General features: G+C 44.1%; 1 protein-coding gene across 2 annotated transcripts in view; it reads right to left on the reverse strand.

The window, feature by feature from the left end:
- MYL10 (myosin light chain 10) overlaps window positions 1-26,096 on the reverse strand; it is an 87,256-nt gene that overhangs the window by 18,414 nt on the left and 42,746 nt on the right. Inside the window, exon 1 of one of the 2 annotated variants that reach the window (XM_027882099.1) lies at window positions 3,409-3,587. The exons of the other annotated variant lie outside the window; for it this stretch is intronic. Coding sequence (XP_027737900.1) covers window positions 3,409-3,411 — 3 coding nt within the window. The 5' untranslated portion in view covers window positions 3,412-3,587. Of the gene's footprint in view, window positions 1-3,408; window positions 3,588-26,096 lie in introns of those variants that run through there. 2 annotated transcript variants of the gene reach the window in all.

Here is a 26,096-nt window from a genome sequence, read left to right on the forward strand (position 1 = left end):
ACAGCCAAAAATGAAATACAAACAGAAACACTTTCCCATTGAGCAACTTATTTTGCCTTTTTAAAACTTTTCTACCAGAGAAGACACCAATAGATGAGCAGGTCCTGCAGAGGGAAACAGGAGTGTACACTATTAAGAACCCAATTCTGTTGTTTTGTACCCTTATGTGTTTATTCAGTCCAAGGCAAAGCAGACATGAAATACTGCCAGGCTTGCACATTTTGTACTTCCTTCCTCTACAGCTACGTCTGTGACTGCAGAAAAGACAGAATCATCCATCATTTTGCTCAGATTCTGTCCCCTGCTGTGATCCACTGTATGATGGTAACTCTCACTTGCTATTACTTTTTCCTTCATCACACTCTCCCCTTGTTTTTCATCCACTCTGGGATCTCAGTGCTGACATTTCCTGTCTTTGAATTTTTGTTGTCATGGAATACAGCTTCTGAATCAGAAGTTACGTCTTGGGCCTGGACAAGGCATTTCTGCAGCACTGGACAGGATTTTTGTTGATTATTTTCTAACAAGTTTTCTCTGCTGAGATAATCTGCACTGCATCTGCACCAAAGATCCCAGCTGTGGACAAGCCACCCTGTTTTAGAGTGGTTTAGGTCCTTTCCATGGCAGGTGAGCAGCACAAGGCCAATCCAAACACAAGCCTTTGAGGGAACAGTCTAGAGGAGTAAGAAACATAAACTGCTCTAAGGGCACAATTTGCATTTCAAACAGGCAACAGCCTCAGATCATTCAAATAAACCCCACGTTATCAGAACTGAGAAACAGAAGATCTTTTTATTACCTACTCCACAGCCACAAACAGATCCTCCCTTCTCATCCTCACTCCATTTTGTGTGTAGTCCCAGCCTCCCACACACCCACACAGACACACACACACCCCTTTGATCCCTGCTAGATACAAAAATCTGTTGGGCTGCATCCTCCCTGCCTCATCCCCCATCCACGAAACACTCTCCTCTGCCCCACACAAACCCCCTTCCCAATCCCAGCCTCCTTTTTCTCCTGCAGACATACAGAGGGAAAGCTTTATCTCCCCAAACTTTCTCTCTCAGAGAACCTCTCCAACTGCAGACTCCTCGACCTCTGTGACCCAAAAATTCAGCAGCTGCTTTTCCCACCCAGCGGTTTTTCCTCTCCAGCGTTCACATCCTCCTCCTCCTCCTCCACATGAGCAGATGGGCAGTCCCTCTGTGCATGCCCACAGACACTCACACGTGAACACACATGTGCAAGGAACACACATGAACACACATGTGCAAGGAACACACATGAACACACATGTGCAGGCACACACACAAACACGGCGGTCACACGACTGGCTCCACTCCAGCTGCTGAAGTCACTCAGCTTTGCTGGTGCCTGTCCCAGTGCAGGTGGTACATTCCAGACAGCAGATCAGAGCATATTTGATCAGAATGCCGTCTATTTTGGGGCGTGCAGAATCCCCTACAAGGTGTCACTCGAACTGGATAAACACAGCAATGTTGGGGGAATAAGGAAAAGGCTTCCCCTGTGCTTCCTTCTGCCTCTCCCCTTCCCTCTCCCCATCAGCACAGAGCATGCAGGGAGACATCCCAGACCCAACCGGTCTGAAATTCCCTGGAATAAACCGAGAGCCAGAGACAGTTCTCAGAACTCCATTCCACAGCACTTGTGTGGTCTGCTCTTGTTAGAAAAATTATCTCCCTGAACCCTGCCTCTCTCACTCTCATCAGCCCTGGATGTCAGAGCCTAGTAGCACTGGCTGACTTGTAATTATTTTTTACTATGCTGCTTTGTCTGCACTAATCCTTTGAAAGTAGCTTTACTGCACATCTGAAATATTATGATGCTATAAAACCTCTGTAATATTTATAAATCCCTTAAGACATCATAAAGAGAGAAAAAAACCTCCCCACAGAGTTCATCTAGCATAATTACATATACATTTCCCTCTGATTAATAAAAAATGATCACTTCCTTATGTAAAGATATTCTTCAGCTTTCTTTCATTAAGGCTATTTTTTTCTTTCCATTTTAAATCTGTTTCATGTGTCCCTGTATAGTAAGGTACCTCAGAAGAGATTTTCCCAAAACAAAAGGCACAATGAAAGGAACCACCGCAGAGAATCGTCAGTTGAACCGGGAGCGAGGAGACAGACAAGTCTCTCACTATATTTTCACATCTCTTAAGTTAAGCATTTCATCACAGAATGTCCTGAAACATCTTCAAACATCAATGAGTGCTGGTGTGTCATTGAACTAAATAGGAAGGAAAAAACCTGATAAATAAAATTTTAGATGGGAAAAAAAAAAAAAAAAAAGAGGGGAAAAAGAAAACCTGAGACCCAGCACTGGCCCCCCCACCCCACAAAAGGGCTGGCTTAGGCTTTAGTGAGGCTGATTAAAGGGAAACCTGTAAATCCACAGCTGAAGAGGCACAATCAGCACGAGGCACTGCTCACTTCTGAAGCAGTGGTGAAGAACAGGATTAGTGTGAATCCACTGCCCCTGGGCTTGCACTGGCTGAAACTGGAACCCGGTTTGGTGCGTGGATTTTCGAAATGACTTTGAATGGGGTTTTATCCTGCTCAGAACAGCACGTGGATCACATTCATCACCTGCTTAAATGGGATCAGGTTGAACTGAGCTTTGAGAGAGCTTTTCATATACAACTCCCTCTCTGGTGTCCTCCACAGTCAAATATCCCACAGCCCCAGGGAGCCACTGGGCAGCATTGCTTTAAGACAACCTGAAAAGCACCTGCAGAAAGGGGCAAAATAAGGAAAGAGAAAATCACCAGCTTTTTCTTTTTGTTTGTTTTTTTTTTTTTTTAATATTGTTTTAGTCATTCCTCCAAATTTGCAGAAGACAAAGATCTGACCAATCTGCCCCCCGTTCCTTAGGCAGGAGTTCTTCTTGGCTCCTTGAAATCACATCAATGCACCTTTGGTGCAGAGGTGTTGGAGTCCCAGAGCTAAAAGCCAACAGTGAGAGGGGCAAAGGCAAGACACAGAAATTTCTGCAGGACTTCCAATCCCAAGAGCAATGCAGTGACAATTCCAGAGCTATCCCTCTCCTCACTCCCCATCCCACCACAGCAGACCTTAGCAGTGACACAGCAGCTGTGCCAGGCACTGCTGCCCTGGTGTGTCAGGCTGGGACGGACACCCACGAGCTCTTCCCCTCAGCAAGTGCATCTGTGTTCTCTGCCTCACTTATTAGTTAAACAAATTATCAAAGAAGTCTTTGGAAGCTCACAGCTCACTCTACGGGGTATATCTTCATTCTGGATGTGATACTAAGGTGAGGTTTCATGGAGTCCAGTGTGATCATCCCTGCTCTGATTGAATTTAGAGTCAGAAAGAAATACAGGCAAAAAAAAACAGACGTTGAAAGAATAAAACCTACCATGGTGCTGCTGCTCCTGCCACCCCTTCTCTGCCAACCAGTCAGCCAGCAAACACAATGCCAATTGTCTCTTTATATAGTGTCACCAAGGAACAAAAATATGCCTGCTCCAAGTTTAGACAATAGATGTAAGGTTGGAAAAGTGCAGTAATTGGATCCCAATACCATTCCAAGCATCTGTTCCACGCACAGCTTTTGCTTTCACAGAAATAATGCAGCAGATAAGTGGAGCAGGCAGTTGGGCTACAATTGTACAGCACTCACAGCAAGCTGGAGCTGAGGGGGCTTTCCCATGTGCTGCTAAATAATGAACACAGGGCATGCACTGGAGGATTTTAAGTGGACGTGGCAACCTGAAAAAGCAGAGAGAGAAACACAGTCCTTGAGAAAATGCAGAGGAAACCAGCAGTAAATCCAGGCTGCTCTGGCAGCTCCAGAGTCTGGTGCAGGCATTCAGAGCTCCAGAAAGATGACTGAGGTTCTGCAGAGGTGCATCTGCACCCAGAAGGAAGGCTGGAAAAGGGGCAGAGGGCAATAAATTTACTCAGATCAGGTCTCTTTTCCCTAGATCTGTCAAACATGCCTGAAGGGCAGGGGCCACGTCCCAAGACACTGTAAACTGGTGGAGAGTCATGGACTTCAGAGCATGCAGAAAGAGAGGTGTAGTAATGAATGTGGCCTTGAGAGCAAGAGGAAACAGAAAGCAGCACAAGAACCACAAGGGCTGTGTGTCCCAGGGAACGCTCATGGACACTGATGGATAACATTCCATCCCACTGGCATTATCACAATGGGCCAAAACATTAACCAGAATGAAATGTCATAATTCCACAGACATGAAATCACATTTCCCAAAGGTCTAATCTGTGCCTGTGAGAGTATATATGCAAGAACACCAGAGCATTGAAAACAGCAGAAACAGGAGGTTTTTCAGGAACCTGCATCCAAAATACTTCTCTACATCAGTCAGTCCAAGCTGGAGCCACAGCAGTGCTTAACCAATCCACTGAACTTTGAGACAGACGTGCATTTGTGTTTCTGGTTGAACAAGGACCTTGCTCTTTCTGCAGGTCCAGCCCCTTGCAGTGCTGTCATCTCTAATCTTCAATCTGACTGCATCCTCTTCAGGGCAAGGACTGCTTTAGCTGTTGTGAAGCACCTCAAACACCTACAGGGGTAATTAAGTAATAAATGAGCAGACTACAATTCATCTGGCTTTAGTGAAATGGCTGTGGATACTTGCTGGAAGTTAGCCTAGTGTTCATTGCTCTGACTTCAGTGACATGACACCAATACTCAGGGTAACAGAGCAGGAAAATAAATGCCTGGGTCCTGCTGGGGAGCAGCCCCATGTTTGTACACTGGATTGGGTTGGGAAAGCTGAAAAACTCAAAGTGATAAAGATTTCTCGTGTTCCCTGGGCCAGATCCTGACTCAGCAAAGCTGTTAAGCATCCCCTTAACTTCAAGGATGGGATAGTCCCACAGGAATCCATGGAAGAGCTCACGTACTTAGGTATGAGAATATGGTTACAGGTTCTGCAGGATCAGTGCTCTGATCCCAACGAGACACACAAATGAGCAGCAAATTTGTCACCCAGTCCAGTGGGCCCAGGATTTCATCCTGGGAATTCTGTGTCCTTACTTGGCAGAATACTTATCTTTTCATGAGTTTGTCCTAACAGCTCTGTGAACAGACCTTCGTACTGTTTCACTGGGAGATTTGTTTTTTCTTATCCAGTAGATCGTCAATCATCATTATTACCATCAATTCACTCATTAGTTTTCTAGTTTGATCTGCAGGCATTTTCCAATAGCACGTGTATTTTCCACATTGATCTTTGTCTTTTCACAGAATTTCTGTGTTAAATGAATCCTTCCAGTGACATGTTAGCATAAAACACACACAAAGCTGTGTGTTTGTAATGCACATGTCCTGAGAGACCAGAACCCTCCCTGCCTAGTCTATAAAACAAATCCACCGAGGAATTAAGGGAGACATGCATCTTGGCTTTAAAGGTCTGCTTGCTTCTGCAACTGCCTCCAAATTATAGAAAGGCTCCAGACTGGAGGAGGGAGGGAGAGAAGGGGGGAATAACATAAGGACTGAAAAAAGAAAGGCTTGAATTTAATTGCCCTAAAAATTTCAATCATTCAATCTGGTAATTAGAGAGCTGGCTGATTCAGAAGGCAATTTCATTTGGGGAAAAAAAAAAAAAAAGGAACCCAACAAGATAATTGATGCTAAGTGAATATTTTACCTGAAATATTAAATACCAAACTTAAGTCTGCCTCCAGGGCTCTTTCTGCTACCCCTTTTTGATCTGTCTTTCTACTTCTTTGTATTTTCCTCTCACATGACTCAACAGAACAGGACACTCCTTCAGAGAATCAGATTGTCGCAGGGATGGGTTTATTTGAACTCTCTGTGCTGTGAAGGAGACAACATAACGATTTACTAGTAAAGAAAACAATAATAGGAAGTCTCCTGAGATCCAGCCCGGCTGCAAATCTCAGTGAGACCCTGAGTCTCTGTGTGTGCCTGGCCACAAGCACAGTCCGGTGTCCCAACAAGGGGAGCAGCTTTCTTTGGGAGTTGCTCAGGTCCAGGGGAACAGCTCTCTATATGAACCTAACAAGAATGTTTCCTGTTTGATTCTGGACTCTCTGATGCTGCAAAATGATACTGGAAGGTAGTTCTGTGGAGTCCTGCAGAGCACTGTGGGTGTTGACTGCACAGGTCTCTGGGCAGGATGGAGAGCAGAGCTGGATTATTGCACAGTGTTCAGGAGAAGGAACTGCTCATCCCCTAATATTAATGGCCTAATGAACAAGGACAGCATCCCACACACATCTTAAAGGAATGTTGCATGCCTGGAAATTAAGCAGATATGAATTTCTGTGACACACTGGATTCTGATGTCCTGTGCTGTTCTAACTGCTCACCTGGGCACCCTTTTCACACAAAATATTACACTCTATTCCTGTTAGAAATGTCTAATTTTAATCCTAAAACACCACTTTAAGTGAGATTCCACTGCTCAGGAAACCCACACCAAATGCATTCAAGTGCCTTTGCAACTTCCATCTTTGAGACTGATCTTGAAAATGTTTCTGATCCCTACAACACTCACTATCTGAAAAGGCAGACGATGGGACTTGATGACAATTCTTGTGGTGAGATGGGATGCCAGATGGGTGCCAAATGGCAAGTGGCCTCTTCTCCTAGTTCAGTGGGGCCACAAGAAAGCATTGATGCTGAATATGCTACATAGGGAATGCAACATATGTTACATAGGAAATGTACAATAGAGTACCTCTGTAAGTGTTGGGGCTGTTGCAGACTGAGTTTTGAGACCAACTTCACACCACAGCTTTACACTTCTCCTGCCCTCACATAGTTTTCCATCCTGCCTTTGAGTGGGTGCCTTCAGTCTGAAGACGTGACAGTTAATCATGTGTGGGAACTGAAATCTTCCATACCCTGCCAACAGGTAGCAACCATTCCCTTTAGGAGAGCTTTATTCCAGCTTTTATATCAAAGGACTCCACTTCCTGCACATCCTGGCAGTTGTGCAGCCTGTGGGTCAGGAGCGTAGACCAAGGGCTAAAGGGAGAAGATCACCAGCTAATTCCAGCAAAGCCACCAGACAGAACTACCAAGCTAAGGTGGATTTCAAGCCCTCCAGAGAAAATTAACAACCTCCCTTGAACAACCCACTTTTCCTTAGTCACCTTGAATTAATGAGGAGCTCCCCTTCTTTTCAGAGCCACCATGGTTCCCTTTTCTTTGCTCCCTACAGTTGTTTCCTTAGCAGCTGATTCCATTCAGAGGACAGGTTACAAAGTGCTGCTCAGAAAGGCCACTGGCTAAGCTTGCTCTCAGGACTGTATTTTGGAGCCTGAAAACAAGGCAAATCTCAGGCAAGGGAGTCTTATGTTCACTGTATATGGAGCTCCTGCAGTACAGGTACAGAAAAGAGAGAGCTCTTATAGATACCTCTGCAGAATTTTAAATAAATTCAGCAGTGCAAATCCCACTGTGAATCTCCTCTCTCTGTTGAGCAGAGGCACACAGACCATTTTGGAAACAGCCTGGGCTGTTAATTAAGTTCTGTGCATTTGTTGTTCAGGACACTGACTCCAAACCCCCTGCTCTGAGTTACCCCTCCCTCTCTGAGAATTCATAGCCACTATCTAATCTGACAAAAACTGTGTACTCTTTTATACTTGGAGGTCACTTTATGTTACTTACAGTGTGTTGCATTATGTCAAAAGGCATAACACAACATAATGAAAAGCAGACCAATATAACTCAACCTGACATCAATGACATAATATGATGTGGCTACTGAAAAATGCACTGTTTGTCATTGGTTTGTGTTCTCATCTGATACCTCCTTGCCATTCCAGCATGGGGCATTTGTTGCAGGATTTGGGGAAGAAGGCTGTGGACTGAGCATGCCTGATTCCACTGTGGCCCCTGTAATCCTGGCACTGAGATCACTTGCTTGGCTTTGTTGGGGTTCCTCCTGATTTACTCCAGCAAGAATCAGGCTCTAAAGAAATCACGGCATAAAAAGCAATTACATTAGGAAAGCCATCAAGTTGGAAAATGCAGCTCCTGGGAGTAAGGAAATGACAACACTCTTACAGTCCCTGTAACCTTAGCTCTGCCCTCCTGGGTAGTAAAGGAGCCTGTGCTGTTTTTCCTGCAGGATGTCATTTCATTTTGTAGAACTGTGTAGCAAAGCAGCTGCTCAATATTTCTCTTAACTTCACCACGTAGTCTGTGGTCCCACATCTCATTTGCTGCACATCAACCAAATCCTTTTGTGGGTTAGGTACTTTTCTTCTTCCTGTTTTTATTTGCTATTGTATTGTTCTAATTACCACAGTATATGGGTATTTCAAAACCAAGGCTGAATCTGTCTGCCCAACACACCCACGAGGTTGAAACACTCTGTTATTCCTGCCTTGTTCCACAGGTAGGGAGCAAAAGCCCAAAATTGCATCTATAGGCCTGATGGGAAGCCTGTCCTAGGCAAGGCTAGAATGCAAGGCAGCAAAGGGCCAACCTTTTGCATTAATCCTTTATTTTTTTATTCCCTGGCTACTTTATACTGCCCAGATCCTCAGTGGCAAAAGCAGACATGACCCTCAAACAACAGTAAGTGAAAAGGGAATGTTCTGGTGATGCCATGAACCCCCATGCACCACCTCTGCCATGACCTTCATCCAGCAGAACCAAAACAGGACACCCAATAGGAACCAAAATAATTGAGCTGCTGGTTCCTAAGGAAATCCCCTGTGATATCCACTAGAGTTTTACAGACAAGACTACCAGCAAAGCATCTCTAGCCTCTTCTCCTGGCTAACACAGGCCACACTATTGCATATATCAGCTGCTGTGTCAAGCCCATGTCTTCTGGTTGAGCCAGAAAGTATTTTTAAATATTGTTGTGGTTGTTATTAATATTATTTCATGTTGATAGTAGTTGGCCAAGCCAGCTGAAGCCACGGCATCCTCAGTGACAGAATTCAGAGCCAGTGTGGTCAGTGGACTTGCCCTGACTGTTCCACACTTCATCACACGTGCAGTTTAGCACATCCCCTGCTCCCTCCTTGGGCTGTTGGCCATTCCAGACATGGTATCTCTACATAAACTATTTGGGAGGCCTTGGAAGCAGTGGGACAGATCACAACATCTGTGCTGCAAGATAGGATTTGGTGAGAAAGTAATTAGTTTCTGCTGGCAATGCCTGTTCTTTCTGGCAGCAAGAAACCCTGCTGAGGAGTTGGGGCTGAGCAAAGCAGGAGTCAGGAACAGAGGGGGGCTAAAGGAAAGCTAAAGAGAAAGCTCTGGGAAACCAGGTGAGATTTAGATGTCTGCTGACATCTTGGCCAGGAATCCTCACAGAAAGACAGGCCACATTCACTAGAAACTTTCAAAGAATGGAAGAACCAGCCCACCACCTGACAAATTCTCCCTGTCAGAAATTTTGCCTGAATGTATCTGTCTTTTATTTAGCTTTTGATGGGGTCTACTACGCATTTTTCTGTCAGGATAAGATCTTCTTTCCTAAATTAATCTGCTGCATTTGTAATTTCTGTCTGTACCCACACACATGCATAATTTCTGAAATAGTTCAGAATATGTATGGCATGAAGCTTCCTAAAATTTCAGGATAAGCAATTGGAACGTTTCGCCTAAAATGTACCTATCTAAGGTTCTAGCTCCTCTGAAAAAAATCAGCATAACAAAAGCCATTATTGTTTACAGAAAATAATATCTGAATATTGACCCAGAGGCTGAATTCATGCCAGGTATTTGTGGTTTAATTGCAGATGAATCTCACAGGAGGTTGGACCACATCACACTGAGATTTTGGAACTTGCCCTCCATTGCAGGTTATAACACACAGAGTGGAACAGAAGATGGGCAGCAATATCACCTCAGAGAACAGCACAGATCGGAGGCTACACCATCCATAAGAGCACTAGAGAAAGGACTGCCAAATGAGGGACAACTCAAGAATTTAAACACAGTGAAAAATGCCAGCTGAAACAGCCACTTTGTAAATTATGGCTATAGTAGCTTGGCATTGCTTTGCAGATGCTGAATGTAGAACGTGGTAATAGGGCCATATTCCTCCAGCACAGTAGCTGTAAATCCAAGAACCACAAAGGCATTTAACAACTCTTTGAACACATCACAAGTTCCCAATTCAATCCTTTGGCACTCCTCTAAAAAATCATTATGGGAGAATCATCACATGGCAGAGTAACAAACTCTCCTGTTGTGCTCAAGAAACAACCCACACTCCTAAACTGGGCCTAAAGTTATGAAGAGGAGCACAGCACATATGAAAGGTGCCATGTTCTGACCTCACAAACAACAGCATAGATCCACTGTCACCCCTTAGAATGAGTGGGATTATCTGGGGTTGGCCATCATGGGGTTGAGGACAGAATTTGGCCCCTTTGGTGCATTTAGAGAGGCACAGAATGGTTTGGGTTGGAAGGGACCTGTGAAGATCAGCCAGTCCATAATGCTGCAAGCCGGGGTTCCACTGCAGTCCAGGGGCTGCAGGTGAAATGTGCAGGAGGGAGGATTGTCCTGCCAGGGAAGCTCAGCTGTCACAGTGGGTGACAGCACGTCCTGCCAGCCTCAGACATTGGGGGGACCAGAGAGGGGGCAGCTGTGAGACAAGTGAGCACCTCATGGCCAACCCTCTGAAAATAAACAGGCACATTCACAGCGATGCTTCAGCAACTCGAATCCCCAGCCTGACTCACTTGGGCCTTACTTCCTAAATATTTTGGTGACTGTCAGTAGAACCTTACAGAACCATCACCCTAAACCATGTCTGAATGTCTTTGCTCCTGGCTTTGCCAGTCTGTGCTAATCCTTACTCTGAGCTGAGACTAATCAAGTTCTTTTAACTTAGGACCCCCCAAGCTATGCTCATTCTGTTGGATGAATTACTCTGTTGTGACATGTCTCGACCTGCTGCTCCACTCAGTTACCTTGCTAACCCATTTCACATTCCTGGCACTTCAAAACACAGACATTAGTTATGTATGCATGTGAGCCAACCCCAGTGTACTCAGAAATGCAGCACAGAATCCCATGGTAGTTTGAAAATACACACTACAGTCACTCAAAACAGGAGGAAATGCAAATGCCACATTCAGAGATATTGTCATATTCCAATACACTCCACACAAGGATCCCAAAAGCATGAGTCCACACCCTAAAAGTCACGTTTTAGAAGACACAAGGTTCGAAAAATAATAATGAATTGTAATAATTGCATCTCAGGTGGGCTGAATCAATCCTTGAGGAGCTAGTCTTCCTTGTCTGTGAAGGAATATCTTTAACTTGAACTTTTTGGTTTAAAAACATGTGCAAGACCTCTGGGCCGTGAATCCAACATCTTGGCCACACAGAGACTCCCTAAAGCACAAAGTGTCAAACCACGACCAAGCCCTCCTCTCTCATTTAGCCACTGTAGCTGTGCACTTGGGCAGAGACCCACGTAGATAAATGTGGGTTAGCGGTGAGAGGTCATTTGCAGTTTGGTATTTGTCAGCGTGACAGGCAAAGGGTTAATGTGCAAGGAGGCACCAGCTGCACGTCATTCTGTATTTCATTTTTTGGATTTGGGGGGGTTTTTTGTGTGTGTGTGTAAGGGAACAGAATAATATTCAATACTTTTAAAATATTCAATATGCAGAAAAATAACTTGAGCAAATCAAGTCACTCCACACTTGTGTCTTAGTCCTGGACAGTTTGTCCACTTCTTACTAGCAAGATCATGGAAGGAAGGACTCCCTGAAGATGAACTATGGGTAGATTACTCCTACATTACCTTACTCCAGCCTTCAGGTCAAGGAATGTGTTATGCAGTAGGAGCTCTTGGATATTGAGGGGTTTTTTAATCAACTCACTTATCTACTTGACAGAATGTACAATTTTAGTTCCTCGTGTATAAGATAAGCATGTCAAGGTGTCCTGCAACGTTAAGTGGTTAAAAAAAGTACACCCCAGAGCTCTTCAAGTAGCTCTTTCTGCTTGTAAACCATGCTTGACTTCCTGATTTGTTTGAGGAAAAAGCCACTGAGTGTGTAGACATCTTTTATCCCTCTTAGCCACAATTCCTTTGAGAAATCCAACAGCGAAGGTGGGTACAATTATTGTAAATAATGTTGGAGAGAACCCAGAGCAGATGAAGGTGGGAGGATACAGCTCAACAAGAACAGAAGTGGTTTCTAATGAGAGAGGGAATATTTCACTCTCAGCATGGCTGTTATTATGTCCTACACATTAATTCAGCCAAGAAGCCTTGAAGTAGCAGAAAGAGTTTGTATTCTCTGAAGTGGCAGGCCCTGGCATGGCTGCCTTCCCTTCTGCTCTCACAGGTAATACTTTCCTGATTCCTCAGTGAAGAAATATTTGATGGGTTAAACCCAGAACACGAGCTGGTGTAATGGTTTACCTTAAAATCCAGAGGGTTTTCTCTATCTTCCTTTAAATCCCTGCCTCTTCACTGGTCTTTAATTTTCTGGACATTGCTGACTTCTGCTCAGGTGGAGGTCACCAGCCCTTCCAGCCAAAATGGGAATAACTTCCTATTCCTCTTTCCCTGCCAATGTCCTGCCAGGGCTGCAGGGCAGGGTTATTGTGCTGTTTATGGGGATCTCTTTTCACGCTGTTTCCCAGATCCAGAGCTGACAGAAAAGGAAAAGAAGGGAGACAGAAAATATGAGGGGATTATTTCCATGCTAATAAAGGTACCCACGAGTTACTTCTTTGGTGGTGCCATTCTAAAAGCCTCCATCTCCACATAAGAACTTCACATTCCAAACCCAGCTGAAGTGCTGAGAGTTTGAAGTGGAATCCTGTTATGGTTAATTTAAGTGAAATACAGCCTGAGTATTCAGTTCCCTAAAGGATCTAACTATAAATCACATATCCTGGTGACATCTCCCATATCACAGAAGAAGGAAAAATGCCCCACACTTCTCTTTCTGTATATTTTTCCTGTCACCTGCCTTACAGACCCATTTGCCTCTCACTGTGTCAGGAGCTGTTGCTTGTTCCACAGTTGTGCAGCACCCAACCCTACGGACCCCGAGCCCTTCTCCTCAATTCCTGGGTGCTACTGCAAGGCTGAGGTGGAAACAACTTCAACCAGCAGCAAAAGCTGCTTTTAGGCAGCCCAGCACTGAAAAGGAAAGCGGGATGCAGGGAAGGGCTGCGTGCCTGCAGTTGCCATTGCCCCCAGCCCGGGCTGTGGTAGCTCAGCAGCTCTCAGCATCTGCAAGGATTTATTCTGCAGCGTGTTTGCCTTTGCCTCCAGTGTGCAATGTGAGGAAGGCAGCAGTGTGGCTGCAAAACCACAGCTCCCAGCCACTTCTCCCCTCGGTGCTGAGTGAGAGACTGAGCTCTTGCAGACCAGCCGGTACCTTTCCCGTGCGGGAGTCGCCGCGGGAATAAAAGCAAAACACGGAGCTGAATTTATTTCCAGCCAGCGGAAATTTCATATTGAGGGTTACAGGCGTCCTGTGCCTCTTAAAAGCAAGTAATAAAATGCTGCTCTCAATTACAAATTGTATTTACATTTCAAACCCCCACATGGTTTGGTGGGGAGGAGGGAGGTTTGCAGGCATTAGCAGCAGCGCCCGGGCCCTGATTAGTTACGATTGTTCACCCTTTGCAATGAACAACTGATACCTCCACCTTTTTTTTAACTCTATCTTGCAAACCAACCCCAGATACAGATAGTAAAGAAGGCACAACTCCTGCCTCGTGCTCTGAAGCAAAACAGGCAGATGCACTGAGATGACCATCTCTACAAAGCCTCCCGTAACAGGATTCACACGCTGAGTGTAAATTCGATAACTATTGATTTATTTTTTTTTTAATGTCACTTCCTGGGCTAAACTTCTCAAAGTGTAGGGACATTTACCAGGGAAATGCAAAATGCATGTAACCATGCACAGCTTCATCTTCTTGTGCTGGGAAAGTCAAATTCCCTTCTCCCTGCTGAGGGCAAAGCACTCATTGTGTTGCATGTGCACAACAGGCCCCGCTACAAGTTTTGTCCCCAATCATTCCTATAAACCCCCTTTAAGCATCAAAAGGCCTCGGTAAGGGCAGAGTTGGAGTCAGAGCTGTGCCAGTTTACCAAGGCAAACCTGCTCTGCTTTTATTTACAAATAATACACTTACGACACAAAGGCTATAAATACTATTTCATTAATTTTATTGCTTATTTAGGTATTTCCCTAAAGGGCTAATACAGCATTGCTGTTGTGTTACTATTTCAGCTTCTGTTTTTCCAAAAGTTTAGTCTGCAGCTAAACCATTGGGCCTACCTGGAGCTGAGCTGAGCTCAGAGCTCGGCTTTGCATGAGGAGCACATTTGGTGTAATTAGATTTGTGGGTTTAGGTGTTTGGGGTTTATTTTTTTAGTGTATAACAGTATAATAAAAAGAAATGGCTGTAATTTATAGCCCAGCATTTGGCAAAGTGGCGTGTCTGGTCTAGGGGTTTTTTATTTTTTAATTTTTTTTAATGGCAGAAATTTTAAATTTAGGTTAGAATTTCAAAGAAGCTTAGTCCCCACAATTATGGCAGATGTTCAGTGCTGGCGAGCTCAAGCATTCAAAAGTCATGAATCAGGCATGAAAATACCAATATTAATTTAAAAAAAGAAGATACAAACTCACACCCATCCACCCACATGGATATATAAGTACCTCTGACTAAGGCTAATGTTTAATTTTGTATTGAATTCACTCCTGATGGAAATTTACTCTCTTATGTTTTCGTATAGAATGTGATATTTGTGACACCAAAATAAATCTGATAAACAAAACAATTTTGCTGTTGGATTAAGTATCCTTAAGGCAATAAGATTAAAAATATTTTTATTTTGCTTAATAAGCAGCAATTTTCGGTGAGACCTTGTGACTAAATTAGTCACTATGCCACACTATTGCATCAATTTGGTTTATGACTTTGGGTTCCTTTTTTGAGCACTCCAGGTGCATTGATTTCCACGGTTTTCTCCATAATCACAAAAGCTCATTTTGAATTTCACAAAAACTAAGATTCTCTGATCATCCAGCTTTGGGGTATCCAGACTTAAGAAGAGCACTAAGCATGATAAGAATCACAAAAATATCAGGAAGACTATGAACAAAGTGTGTTGTTTGTCTCTATCAAGAAAGCACAAGCTTTGCTTTCTTTGCAAGAGTTCAATCCTCGGCAAAACAAATGCCTGCTCATAAAGAGAACTTCTAAGACTTTCTGAAAAATATAATTGCTCTTTTAGGTGCTGAGTGCCTTTGTAGAGCAGATACTCCTTAGATGGTGCAGACAAACGCCAACAAATAGAGAACTTCACTCAAAACACGTTATGTGAGTGCACTCACAGAACACTGCCCATACACGAGGGCACTCGTGTGACACACACACTGCCCGCTGGGGCTGGAAATGGACATTCAGCACTGGGGAAGAGGGGGCCCCTTGGAAATGGAGCCCTGCCCCAGCTTCCCCCAGAGCTACCCAGGAGCAATGAGAGCGTGTCACTGATTCCCACAGTCCCCGGGGTGTGAAGCTACACACGTGGAAAGGGCTCTGCAGGACTCAGAAGCCTTTGAGAGCGTGTCCTGCGTTCAGGTGGAGTGGGAGAAGCTGCCCAGTGTATCCCGCTATCCCAGTGCACAACAGAGCTGCTCGCTCAGAGAGAAGTGCCCTCGCGCGTGTTATTGTGATCCAAAGCAGTGATGCCCCGGCGCTGAAACCCCGAGAAGCAATGGCACATTAACACCCTGCTGCTGGAACACATCAGAGCGATTGTGCTCTCGCTCCTGCCTACGGGGCATCTCCGTAACAGCACCCGCAGCGACGCGGGTGCTCCTGCCGAGGTGAAAGAAACGTCTTAATGGGAGACCCTGACGTTTGTGCAGAGCCATCCACATTCCTGCACATCAGCACAGCCACTGCCCTCGCGTGAGGGCACGGAGAGCCGTGTCAAAACGTTCAGTCACCAAAAAACAGTCCGAACCCCGAGTCAAAACGTGACTCGCCGGAGTTTTGTGAAGCCGCACGGGGCTCTGAGTTAACTGCACTGGCTTTGGGAACGGTCGGGTACTGAAAGAAGGGCATTTCAGAGCTCTTCAGGAAGAGCCTGAGCAGTATCCTACTACCACGAGTCAAAAACTCAAAAGTCTACAGTGGTCGCAGAGCAATTCATTGGGAAGAACTCATGCAAAATGTCATTTGTTCTGGCTACTGGAGCTGAAGCTACCAAGGCGTGTAACTGTTTATTCGGGTTTTAAAGCAACACTGATCCTCCAGCCAGGCCTGGGAACATTTCAGCAGACCCTGCAAGTGAAAGAATTACCTATACAAAAGAACTGCACAAGATAAACCGAAATAGTTTTTTTAGAAAAGCATAAGCCTGTCATAGAGATTCTCTTTGTGGTTCCAGTGACAACCTGCTGTTCATATTGATTTTGTGTAAGTACAGCGTCAGCTAGAGATTAAACCTCGCCCCACCACGGCTCTGACTCTACAAGGCTTTCTTTTGTCTCAGTCAAAGCTCAGTCAGTGTAAGGGGTCTACAATGGAAAGTTTGTGCAGGGTGACCCAGAACATGACTACACAGCAGTCATCATCTGCAAACCCCAACTGAGAGCTAAACACACAACGGGCTTCTCCCCTTCCAGCGCTGGAACGATGGGAACCAACACGTACTCACCAGCTCCCCTGAAACTCACAGTCAATCACCCCCTGGGCTGGAAGGAGCAGAGAAGATGTTCAGGGGTCTGGCCTTTTAAAGCACAAAGCGTTGACATGGGCAAGGTCTGGCTTTCCTCTGCAACAGCAGAAAATATAGATTTTATTCAGAACTTCCCTTGGAGGTTTTTGGGTTCATTTTGCTCATAAATTCATTGCAACCCAAAATCTTTGGGCTTGATTCTTACATTTTGGGAAGTCACCTGCAGAGTGGAAGCAAGAAGCTTCCTACTGAGTGTGGCAGGTGACCCAAATTCACCTTTCCATGTGCACAGGGCTTATACAAGGGGTGTATCCAGTGCCTGCCTGCCACTGCCCAGTGTCTCAGAGCAGACCCACCTCCATCAGCAACGCAGGCAATATGGGAATAAGGATGGACAAAGGGCTGGCACCAGCCCTGCTCTGCCATCCCTGCCATGGGGCACATGATCTCTTGCAGAAGGGTAGGACAGACCACACAAAATGCTCATTTTTTGCACCACTTCGTTCAGAGCCATCAGAGCTCAACTGCAGAAGCAACGTGACCGAGGTGTCAGCAAGCCAGTGACAAACACTGGCAGTGCTTTCCAGGTCCCTGAGACCAAGCTCTTGGTGCTTGTTAATATTTTACATCAATTAGTATTTTTCCATAAGTGCTCTGCTAGAGGTAGCCATCTTTCAAGGAAACCTATGACATTCACAACAGTCTTTTGGGATTTAACTGGGATTTCATGGAAAATTTGGGATTTCTTTAAAAAATTGCAGATTTTGTGCAATGTTTGTTGTGCACTTGGCTTGCTTATGGTGGTTTTGGTGAAAAAAAAATCAGAGTGAAACCTGATTAATCAAAACAATCCTGTTTCTAAAAGAAGACCTCGGATGTTTTCAGATTTCCAGACTAATTCAGAAAGAGACCGAATTTTGTGTCAAAACATGCAAAAATATGACTGTTCAGATTTAAATGTCAAAAAATAAATATTGTGTCAGTTTGTGAAGAACTGAGCACAAAGCAGCAGCACAATGTGAAAATCTTATCGTGAAACACATACATTTTTACCAGTTACACAGTTTGGTTGTCAGATGCTTCCACACAGCAACAGATCCCATGAATGTGGAATCCCATCAGCAAGATGCTTAATTTTTAAATATTAGAAATACCTAAAATGCCAGAGTGAAAGCGTAAAGGGCAAACAAATTTAGCAGATCGTGCCGACTCCAGCTCTTCCTGGAAAGGTTATAACATCATCTGAAAAGTATCCAAAAGAGTAGTTAATTCTTTTTGAGGTGAATGCACCAAACTTTTGCACTGTTTGTTTCTGTTGGAAGCTGTTTGTGCTGTGTCTGAAGGGCGATTCCCACCCAGTGCCCAGCACACAGCAGTGAGGTTAAATTGGTTTGGATGATATCAGCTATATGTAATTAAACCAGCAGCCCATGGCCAGTCCTTTCTGTGACCATGTTAGGTGTTAAATTAAGGTCTGATTAAGAGTGTGCTGCTGCAGTGAAGGTCAAGGACTAAAGATCACAAGCTTTGTTTCATCTAATAACAATAAAGACTGTCTGGCTGCCAAATACCACAACAGCCCTTGTTCTGCTATCAGACTGCTGTCCAGCTAGAGGGATCTGATTTCACTGGTATCCCTTTTTAAACCCCACTTCTAAGAGGGTTTGTAGCTATTTCATCTGGATTAAGCAGCACTGTGTTCCCCCAGGCTGTATGGTACGTTCCATATGATCAAAGCAGAAATGCAGCAGCTTCTGACGAAGAGTTATGGTGGCTGAGGGGAACAAAATATCAAGGAAGGAGAAAAAAAAGATACAGAGCTACAAAATACCAGGTCATGCCACCAAAGTAAACACCCACAGGTAAGTTCAGAATGTGAGACCACACAATGGTGGAAACTGGGCACGTGTGTTTGCCTGGAATAAATCACAGGCTTGTCCCACCAGCAGCCAGCAGGAGAGATGTGTCAAATAGGAGAGGGGAGAGATTAAAGCAGAGTGGTGAAGAGAAAAGCCAGCAACTTATTTGTAGGATGAAGACAAGAATTGGTGCATAAGAGCTTCTCCCTTCGTAAGTGTTTTCCACAAAGACAGGTCGGGAGGTATTACCAGAGCAGTTGTCTGTTGTGAGAGAACAAAATTCCTAATAGCCCAACAAAGTGTTCTCCCAAAACATGCCCATATCAATCTCAAATGAGTACAGGGTGCTGGGACATGTTACTTTCCTGAAAAGGAGGGTGGAGCAGAGTAAGAAACCATATGGCCCCAAAATAATCCCTCACAGACACATCCTATTTTATGTTTCCATGCTTGGGGTCCAATTTCAGAGCAGATACTGATTCATTTTTCAAGAGTCATCTGAAGTGTCTTTCATTTGCTCCCAGTGCTTCATAGACTATTAATAGAGCAGTGTCATACCTGGAAGGACAGTTTTGCTGCTCTGTGAGGCTGCACACAGAAAACTCATCACAGGGACACACCGAGCACACTCAAACCACTCACTGCGTGTTTAGACAGTTCTTTGTGAATTGCATTGTACCTGTGATCAAAACATTTCCTTGAGGTGTCCTGATGCTTTGCATTTCAGGACTTTAGTTTGTTTCCTAACAAGCTCTGAGTGAATCCCAAAAGATTCAATGATACAGTTCAACGTAGATTAGCTTCCAACTCCTCGCCGTTGCTGCTGAGCTGCAGATCCCTGCAGAGCAGACTTTGCTCTGGGAGTTCCCAGACTTCCTGGAATCTGAGTTGCATCAAAAATACAGCGAACACCACAAAATAACCAGGTGTGGAAAACGACTTCTCCATAAAACCAGAAATACGTTCACCATTGGGAGTCACTGCCTGAGCTGGAAAGCAGCCTTTTACTGAATTAAGAAATTCCTGTACACCTCATTTCTCACCTATTTGTGCAAATACAATGACATTGCCAGTCAAATCATGTGCTGGTCTCACTTGAGTCCAATTTTTAATCACTATGAGGAACTTTTTCTGTCACCACTTAAATTTCAGAACACCAAACTTTAGGTCCAATCAGAGTCAAAGGGTGAGGTTGGCTTGGTTTGATTCACCTCCTGATCATTCTTCTTGCTGAATTTTACAAGCAAATATTATTATACACAGTGAACCACAGCTTTATTTCGGTCTTAGGGACAGTGGTCAAAGCTTTTAAACACAGTGGTTTAGTACTGAACATATATATCCATATTATCTGGATGACAGAGCTGAGAAGTGCTGATTAACTGCTGCTAGTTAAAGCCTTAGAAAGTGATGATTCATTTTGTAAATCAAGCCACTGTTGATAAGGTGCTTTTAGAGACCATTTGAGAGACCTAAATTTAACCACTTCAGCCTGGCCCCAAATAAAACCAAAGGCAAAGTTCAGCACAGGTGGCAGGTCAGAACAGCACAGCTCAGCCCTTGCTCTAGTACAGGAGCAAGGTGAGACCATCCTGTCCTGACAGCTCTGACTTCCCAAGGTGAAAGACCAGGGACCTCATCACCAGCAGGTGACCTGGGGATGGCTCTTTCCATTAATCTGGAGTAAACCCAAGCTCCTGCTTCTGGCTCCAGAGCTGTTGAGAGAAGGATGGCTTTTGAAAACTTTCCAGTCTTGTCTTGGAGAGCTGCATTACGTTATCTCAGTATCTGCACCAGTCCCTCGACTGCACTTCAGCTCCTATGAGAGGGATTGTTGTACATAATTTGGTAATGTCAGTTGTTTATTTTATGCAACTGGAAAATTTAAGGGCAACCACTTCACTTGTGTGCTGTGCAGATTAGAGAGTTCACAGTAACACCTGCTTACTGAACAGACAGCAAAAAAAAAGCCCTTCTATTCCTTCTTTATTGCAATTTATTATTATAGCTTGAATGGTTCCTAGTGACTTCCCAAGATTAATGTTAATATTCTAATCAGAGTCTCCCCTCTGGAGTTTCATTATGGATTTTGAACATTCATTTCATTTAACATACACATGGGACCAAGTCTGGTGGTTCCAAAAATATTTGCAGTTGGAAATCACAGTGATTTTGTGTTAGGCTCGGTGCCAAGGAAATCACAAATCAGAAGTCTGTTAGAGAGCAGTTCCAGTTCCAATCTCTTGGCATGGAAATTTCTCTGTATGTATATGTAGAGTGTGATGTTTTCCCCGAGCTGTACGGCACTGGCAATTAGCTGAGAAATGCACTGCTTATCTATTTTTCAAGGTTTCTGGTGGAACTAGAGAGCCTGTCTGGCCGACTGGGGATTCTTGGGGATTTTATGGACTTCCTGTGTGAGCCCGTCGGGGATGCCCCGCTCTCTATCGCAGCTGGTGTTTTTGAACCCGAAGTGCGGAGTAGAAATTTCATCCCTGATTTTTTTTGGCTGGATTGATTTGTTTAGTCTAGGAACTCTCAAGTAAGACCTTTCTGGGTGCTGGAATTGCTCTTTTTCTTCAGTCAGCAGCTGATGGTGCATGGTGTACATCAGAGTCTAGATTCACATCTTAGTGAGCAAAGATTTATGTTGGTCCTAACGCTCCTTGACATTAATGAGTATTACAGACATGTATCCCCATGGATTAAGTTGAGAACATACCCCAGAGTGTGTGTGGAGTTTGTCATTAGGGTATCAGACTATTAAAACCAACAGAGAAATTCCAAGGGTAGGAAAGCAATTGGATCTCCTCCCTTCTCTCTGCTGGAGCACATGTAAGAGATACACTTTAAATCTTCTCGTATTTCCAGCCCTCTCACACCAGTTCCTGCATTCATTTCTGGTTGTTAATGACTTCAAAGAGGAATTGATTGCCACTTTTAAGGCATTTCCCATAACAACATTATGGGAAATATTCTGCTGGAAGAGACTGTTTCTGCAGCTCTGCAGTGGTCTCTAATGAAGGAACTTCCTTATAGCTGGGGGAGAGAAGGGAGTGTTTTTTCTCAACTGGCTGTTTCAGGAATTGGATCAATACAATGGGCTGACCCTGTACACTCCATTATCTGGGGATTGTGACTCCTCGGTGAAAGATTATGGATCCTATGGCACAGACACACCTGATCCAGAGGCACAGACACACCTGATAGCAGTGCATCACCTACCAAAAGGACAGGACCGCTCTGGCTGCAGCAGAACCATGTGCATGTGTTTGCTCTCCCCTGCCCAGTGCTCCAGATTTTGGGGATATTTCAGGATCAGGGCTCAATGGGCACACAGACAGCTCCATTATCTGCACATCTTGGGGACAATTCAGCTGCAACCCAGATAAACCAGACCCCAAAAATAAACTTCAGGATGTAAATTTAGTCTCCCTTAAAGCCCCATGTAGAAGTGACCTGTGGGAGGGACTCGGTGCAGAAATACCACACCCCCATGGTGTACCTACAACAATCAACTTTGGAGCCAGGATTCTTGGATTTCCTGCCCAGTATCCCAGCCATGGAGTGGAGATAATCACTGTGTGTCTGGTTGATAGGAGTTTTCTAGGCTGACTGTTGTCACACGTGAGGTTTATCAGCCTTGTGCAATCCTGCCTGAAACAGCAAACTGCAATATGGAAATAAAAACTGGATGTTTTCCCTCAGAGTCACTTGAGATCTTTTAAGGAAAATCTTCATAGGAGAATTCTGATTTACCTAATTTGAAAGCCCTGGTTCCTGCATCAGTCACTTCCCTGGAAGCACAACCACTGCTCCCTCAGAAAAAGAGGGAAAACAATACTAACAGAGATTACTCAAATACTTTGAGATCTATGAATATAAAGGGCTGTCTGTAAAGTGTTTAGAAAACTTCAAAAAAAAAAAAGGTGCTACATAAATGCATATTTATTGCAGTGCTGACGTTCTCGTGGCAGCTCTGAATGCAGAATCAAAAGCAGAGGGGGCAGAATGTAAGTCAGAATAAGAAACTGTCAGCCTTTAGCCTCTCTCTTAAACTGCTTTGAAACGCTGCAGACATTCAGAGAATCTGGTTTGCCAATACTGTGTGTGCTGCAGTAATTACACCGATCTGGAATATAAATTCTCCTCCCCCCCCCAACTTTTTTCTGAGAGAAGGCAAAGCTTTTAGAGAGGCACACAAATGGAGCTCTAATCCTACCAACTTTAATGCACGTACCCAACGTCAGGCAGCAGAGTTGTCCCACTGATTTAAATAGTTCTGCTCAGGTGCATGTGGGGGAAATGTTTGTGTGATTGGGAGTTAATAGTAATAAACGCACAGTTCATACAAGAATCCCTGTGTAAACAATCTATTTCTGCATGCAAGTGATGATTTTATTGCTGTTCTGTAATTCTGTGTGGAGGCTTTGTGAAGAAGCTTTATGTTTTCTGAAGCACTAGAATGTTTCTGATAGTGTTTTTCATTGCTAGCTCTTTGGGGGCTAATTAAAAGAAATACCTGTTAAATTTATTCATTGCTTGGTTCCTTGAAAGCAAGAGGCACCTGGCATAAACATTAAAAAGAAAAGCAGGCAGCAGCCAGACCTCATCATGTATTAGGTGCATTAGGACATTTTATTTATAAACATGAAATTGGTTTTAATGACTTCAAAAGGAGAAAATGCCAGGAAGAGCAAAAAAATGCCATAATACGAGCAAGCTCAGTAAAAGCTGTCATGAAGATGCCTAAACCCACAAAAATCTAGAGATTGTAACTGCTCCCCCCTTTCTCCTCTCAAATAGGAAGTGACAATTCCAGCTGCAAGTGGCAAAAATGTACATAAAGCTGCTGTACTTCACCAAAACAAGCAGCAGGTGAGATGGAGCACCCAAGTAAGTGCCTGTCTGCAGGGAAAGCACCATCAGTGGGAGATGAGAAATAGCTCATTTGTACCGAGTCGACTGATTTCAGTGAAACAAACCCTGAGTTTTGACCCCTGTGATTTAATGCAAAGTTCTTAAGGATGAGAAATCCATCCTTCTTTCAGGACATTTAAGCAGGCACTTATATTAAGCTTGTGCTTTGCATTCACTTGGCTTTACTTTCAAACAGGTTTAGCAGTGTTTTCATTCTGTTCCCACCACAGGATTCAATAAATCAATAATGATCAGTGCCTCGATACTTTATAATCCAGCATGCATTCAGCACTGTCCCAAATAAAGGTAAAATAAATTAATGGTCAATAGACTAAGTGAGGAATATCAGTGATTGTACTGAAAAGGTTCTCCTCCATGAAGAGAAAAATCTACCTTAAAGGCACATTATTGTAATAAGGCACATCCATTCACAGTGATGTGAGAAAGGAATTTCACATGAGTTAATCTGCTGTTAGTGAGATCATTGTCCAGTTTTAGGAGGAGGAACCACAGCATTATATCTCATTCAGAGAGCTGAAGTTTGGAGCCAGGTGTAATATGTATGACAGTGTGCAGTGAGGTGGAAAGATCTGTGTCACAAGAACTCTCATTCACTTCCACTTGGAGACTTAGAAAAAAAAGTGTTAAGCAGAAAGGGAGTTTGACCCAAAAATGATTAAAGTACCAACTAATTTTGATAAAATAAGACCGAGGACTTCATTCTAAGGTAACCTGTGTGAAAATCTGAGACAAGCCACAGACTGTACCAAGTCTGCAAAGGACCTGATTGCTCCCACCTAATTTGACCTCTTCTTGGACACAACAGTCCACACAGAGGAGGTGATAGTTTTAATCCTGGCTAGGAGGAGAAACCTTGCAGTAGTTGTTCTCCTCCTTCCACACAGCAGAGAACAGTGTCTGGGTAAGCAGTTTGATGAAGGCAGGTAGAAGTTGTCCTGTCCATTTTGAGGCCTCTTGCATTTTCCCAGTTTTAGCACTGCACAGACTGATCCTGTGGGCAGGGAAGTGTAAGTGGAGGAGGGAGATTAGGAGACCTGATGCAACCTGCACTGGCCCATCATGCTAATCCAGCCAGTATTTTTGGCACGTAAAGGAGGCACATTCTTCACACAGAGAGCAGGGCTGACTCCACTGTGCAGCAGGGCTGTAAAATAATGGGCTCTTGGAGCCCAAGGGTGTTTTGTGGCCTCCCAGAATCCCAGGGGTGTGCTCTTTTCAAAGGGTCATTTCCCAGTTGTGTTGACTTCTTTAATCACATCAGAAGTGCCTCATTTCTAGGGCAGGAACTTTTCCTCATTCCCTTGCAAACAAAGCAGAGGTTGGTTTTCCATCCTGCCCTGACCTTTGGAAGATGCCATTTCTGCCAGGACTGCACTTTCTGGCCCTGGAGAGATTTACCAGTTTAATCCTGACCCTGAGGGAACTGAGCCACCTCCTGAATCACCATCACACTTCCTACAGGCTGTTTTCCTTGGAGGTCACTCTGTCCAAGAACTAACCAGGTTTAACTTAGGAGATCCAAACAGCAGCATTGTCCAGGCCTCCAAAATTGAATATGAAACACACTACAAAGCCTCAGAGGAGTCTGAGCACAGGGAACTGCAGCCAGGGAACAGTCCAAGCTCAGAACTGCTGCTTGCAGGACACAAGCACAGTATGTTGCAGCACAAATTCCAGGTTTCAAGTGGCTTTGGTGACAGGACCTTGCTGGGTTCAGCCTGAGAACAGGTCCAGATGAGGGGGAGCAGCAGAGACTGTAACTTATAAAATGACTCATTCCTACCAGCCCTATGTGTGAGGCTTCTGCTTCCACCAAGCCAGGTGACATTTAAGCACAAAAATATTTAACATGCCTTTTACAAGGATGTGCATCACTGACTATGATAAAATACAGGGATGTGGGAGAGTCAGGATGAAGCTTTTTCAATGCAACTTCATATGATGAAAAAAAAAGGCAATAAAAAAGAGGTCTTGGCATAAGGAAAAAATCCCAATGAAATCCTGCATTTTAATCTCGGCCACAATCTCTTCTTATCATTTTCCTTGCTTTTTAATGCTCTGCTGCACTTTTTATATTCATTCACTTTATCATCTTCACCTGTCTCAGAAGTCAATAAAGGCAGGGGCCACAGTTTTAAAATACAGACAAATAAACTGAGGCACCAAACTTCTCAACTTCTCCAGGGGTGCTGACTGCTCACAACTGCAACACAACCTGTGGGTGATCAGTGCCTTTCACAATCACTTGAGTGCTTGAAGAGGAACATAACTGGCTAAACACAGAGGATAATACTTTCAAAAGCTTCTCACTGAAGAGTCAGTATTTTACCTTCAGAAGTGATTTAAGCACTTGAGAATTCAAGAACTACTTAAAGAATCGAGTGTCTTCTGAAATGCATAATTATTTTTGTGAATGGTGCACAGATACCTCCTCTGGTAACACACTTACCCAGAAGTTTTAGGCCTCCCTCAGAGAGGATTCAATGCTCCAATCCAAGACTGGTCACACTCTCACCTACACAAACTCCAATAGTCTTGTGGAAAAGTGACTTCCCACGTTTATATTCTGAGGAAACCTCAGCTCAAGAATG

The sequence above is a fragment of the Empidonax traillii genome, unplaced genomic scaffold (genome assembly GCF_003031625.1).
Source record: "Empidonax traillii isolate 1590-97213 ecotype Southwest subspecies unplaced genomic scaffold, ASM303162v1 scaffold101:size1699134, whole genome shotgun sequence".
Taxonomy (NCBI): Eukaryota; Metazoa; Chordata; class Aves; order Passeriformes; family Tyrannidae; genus Empidonax; species Empidonax traillii.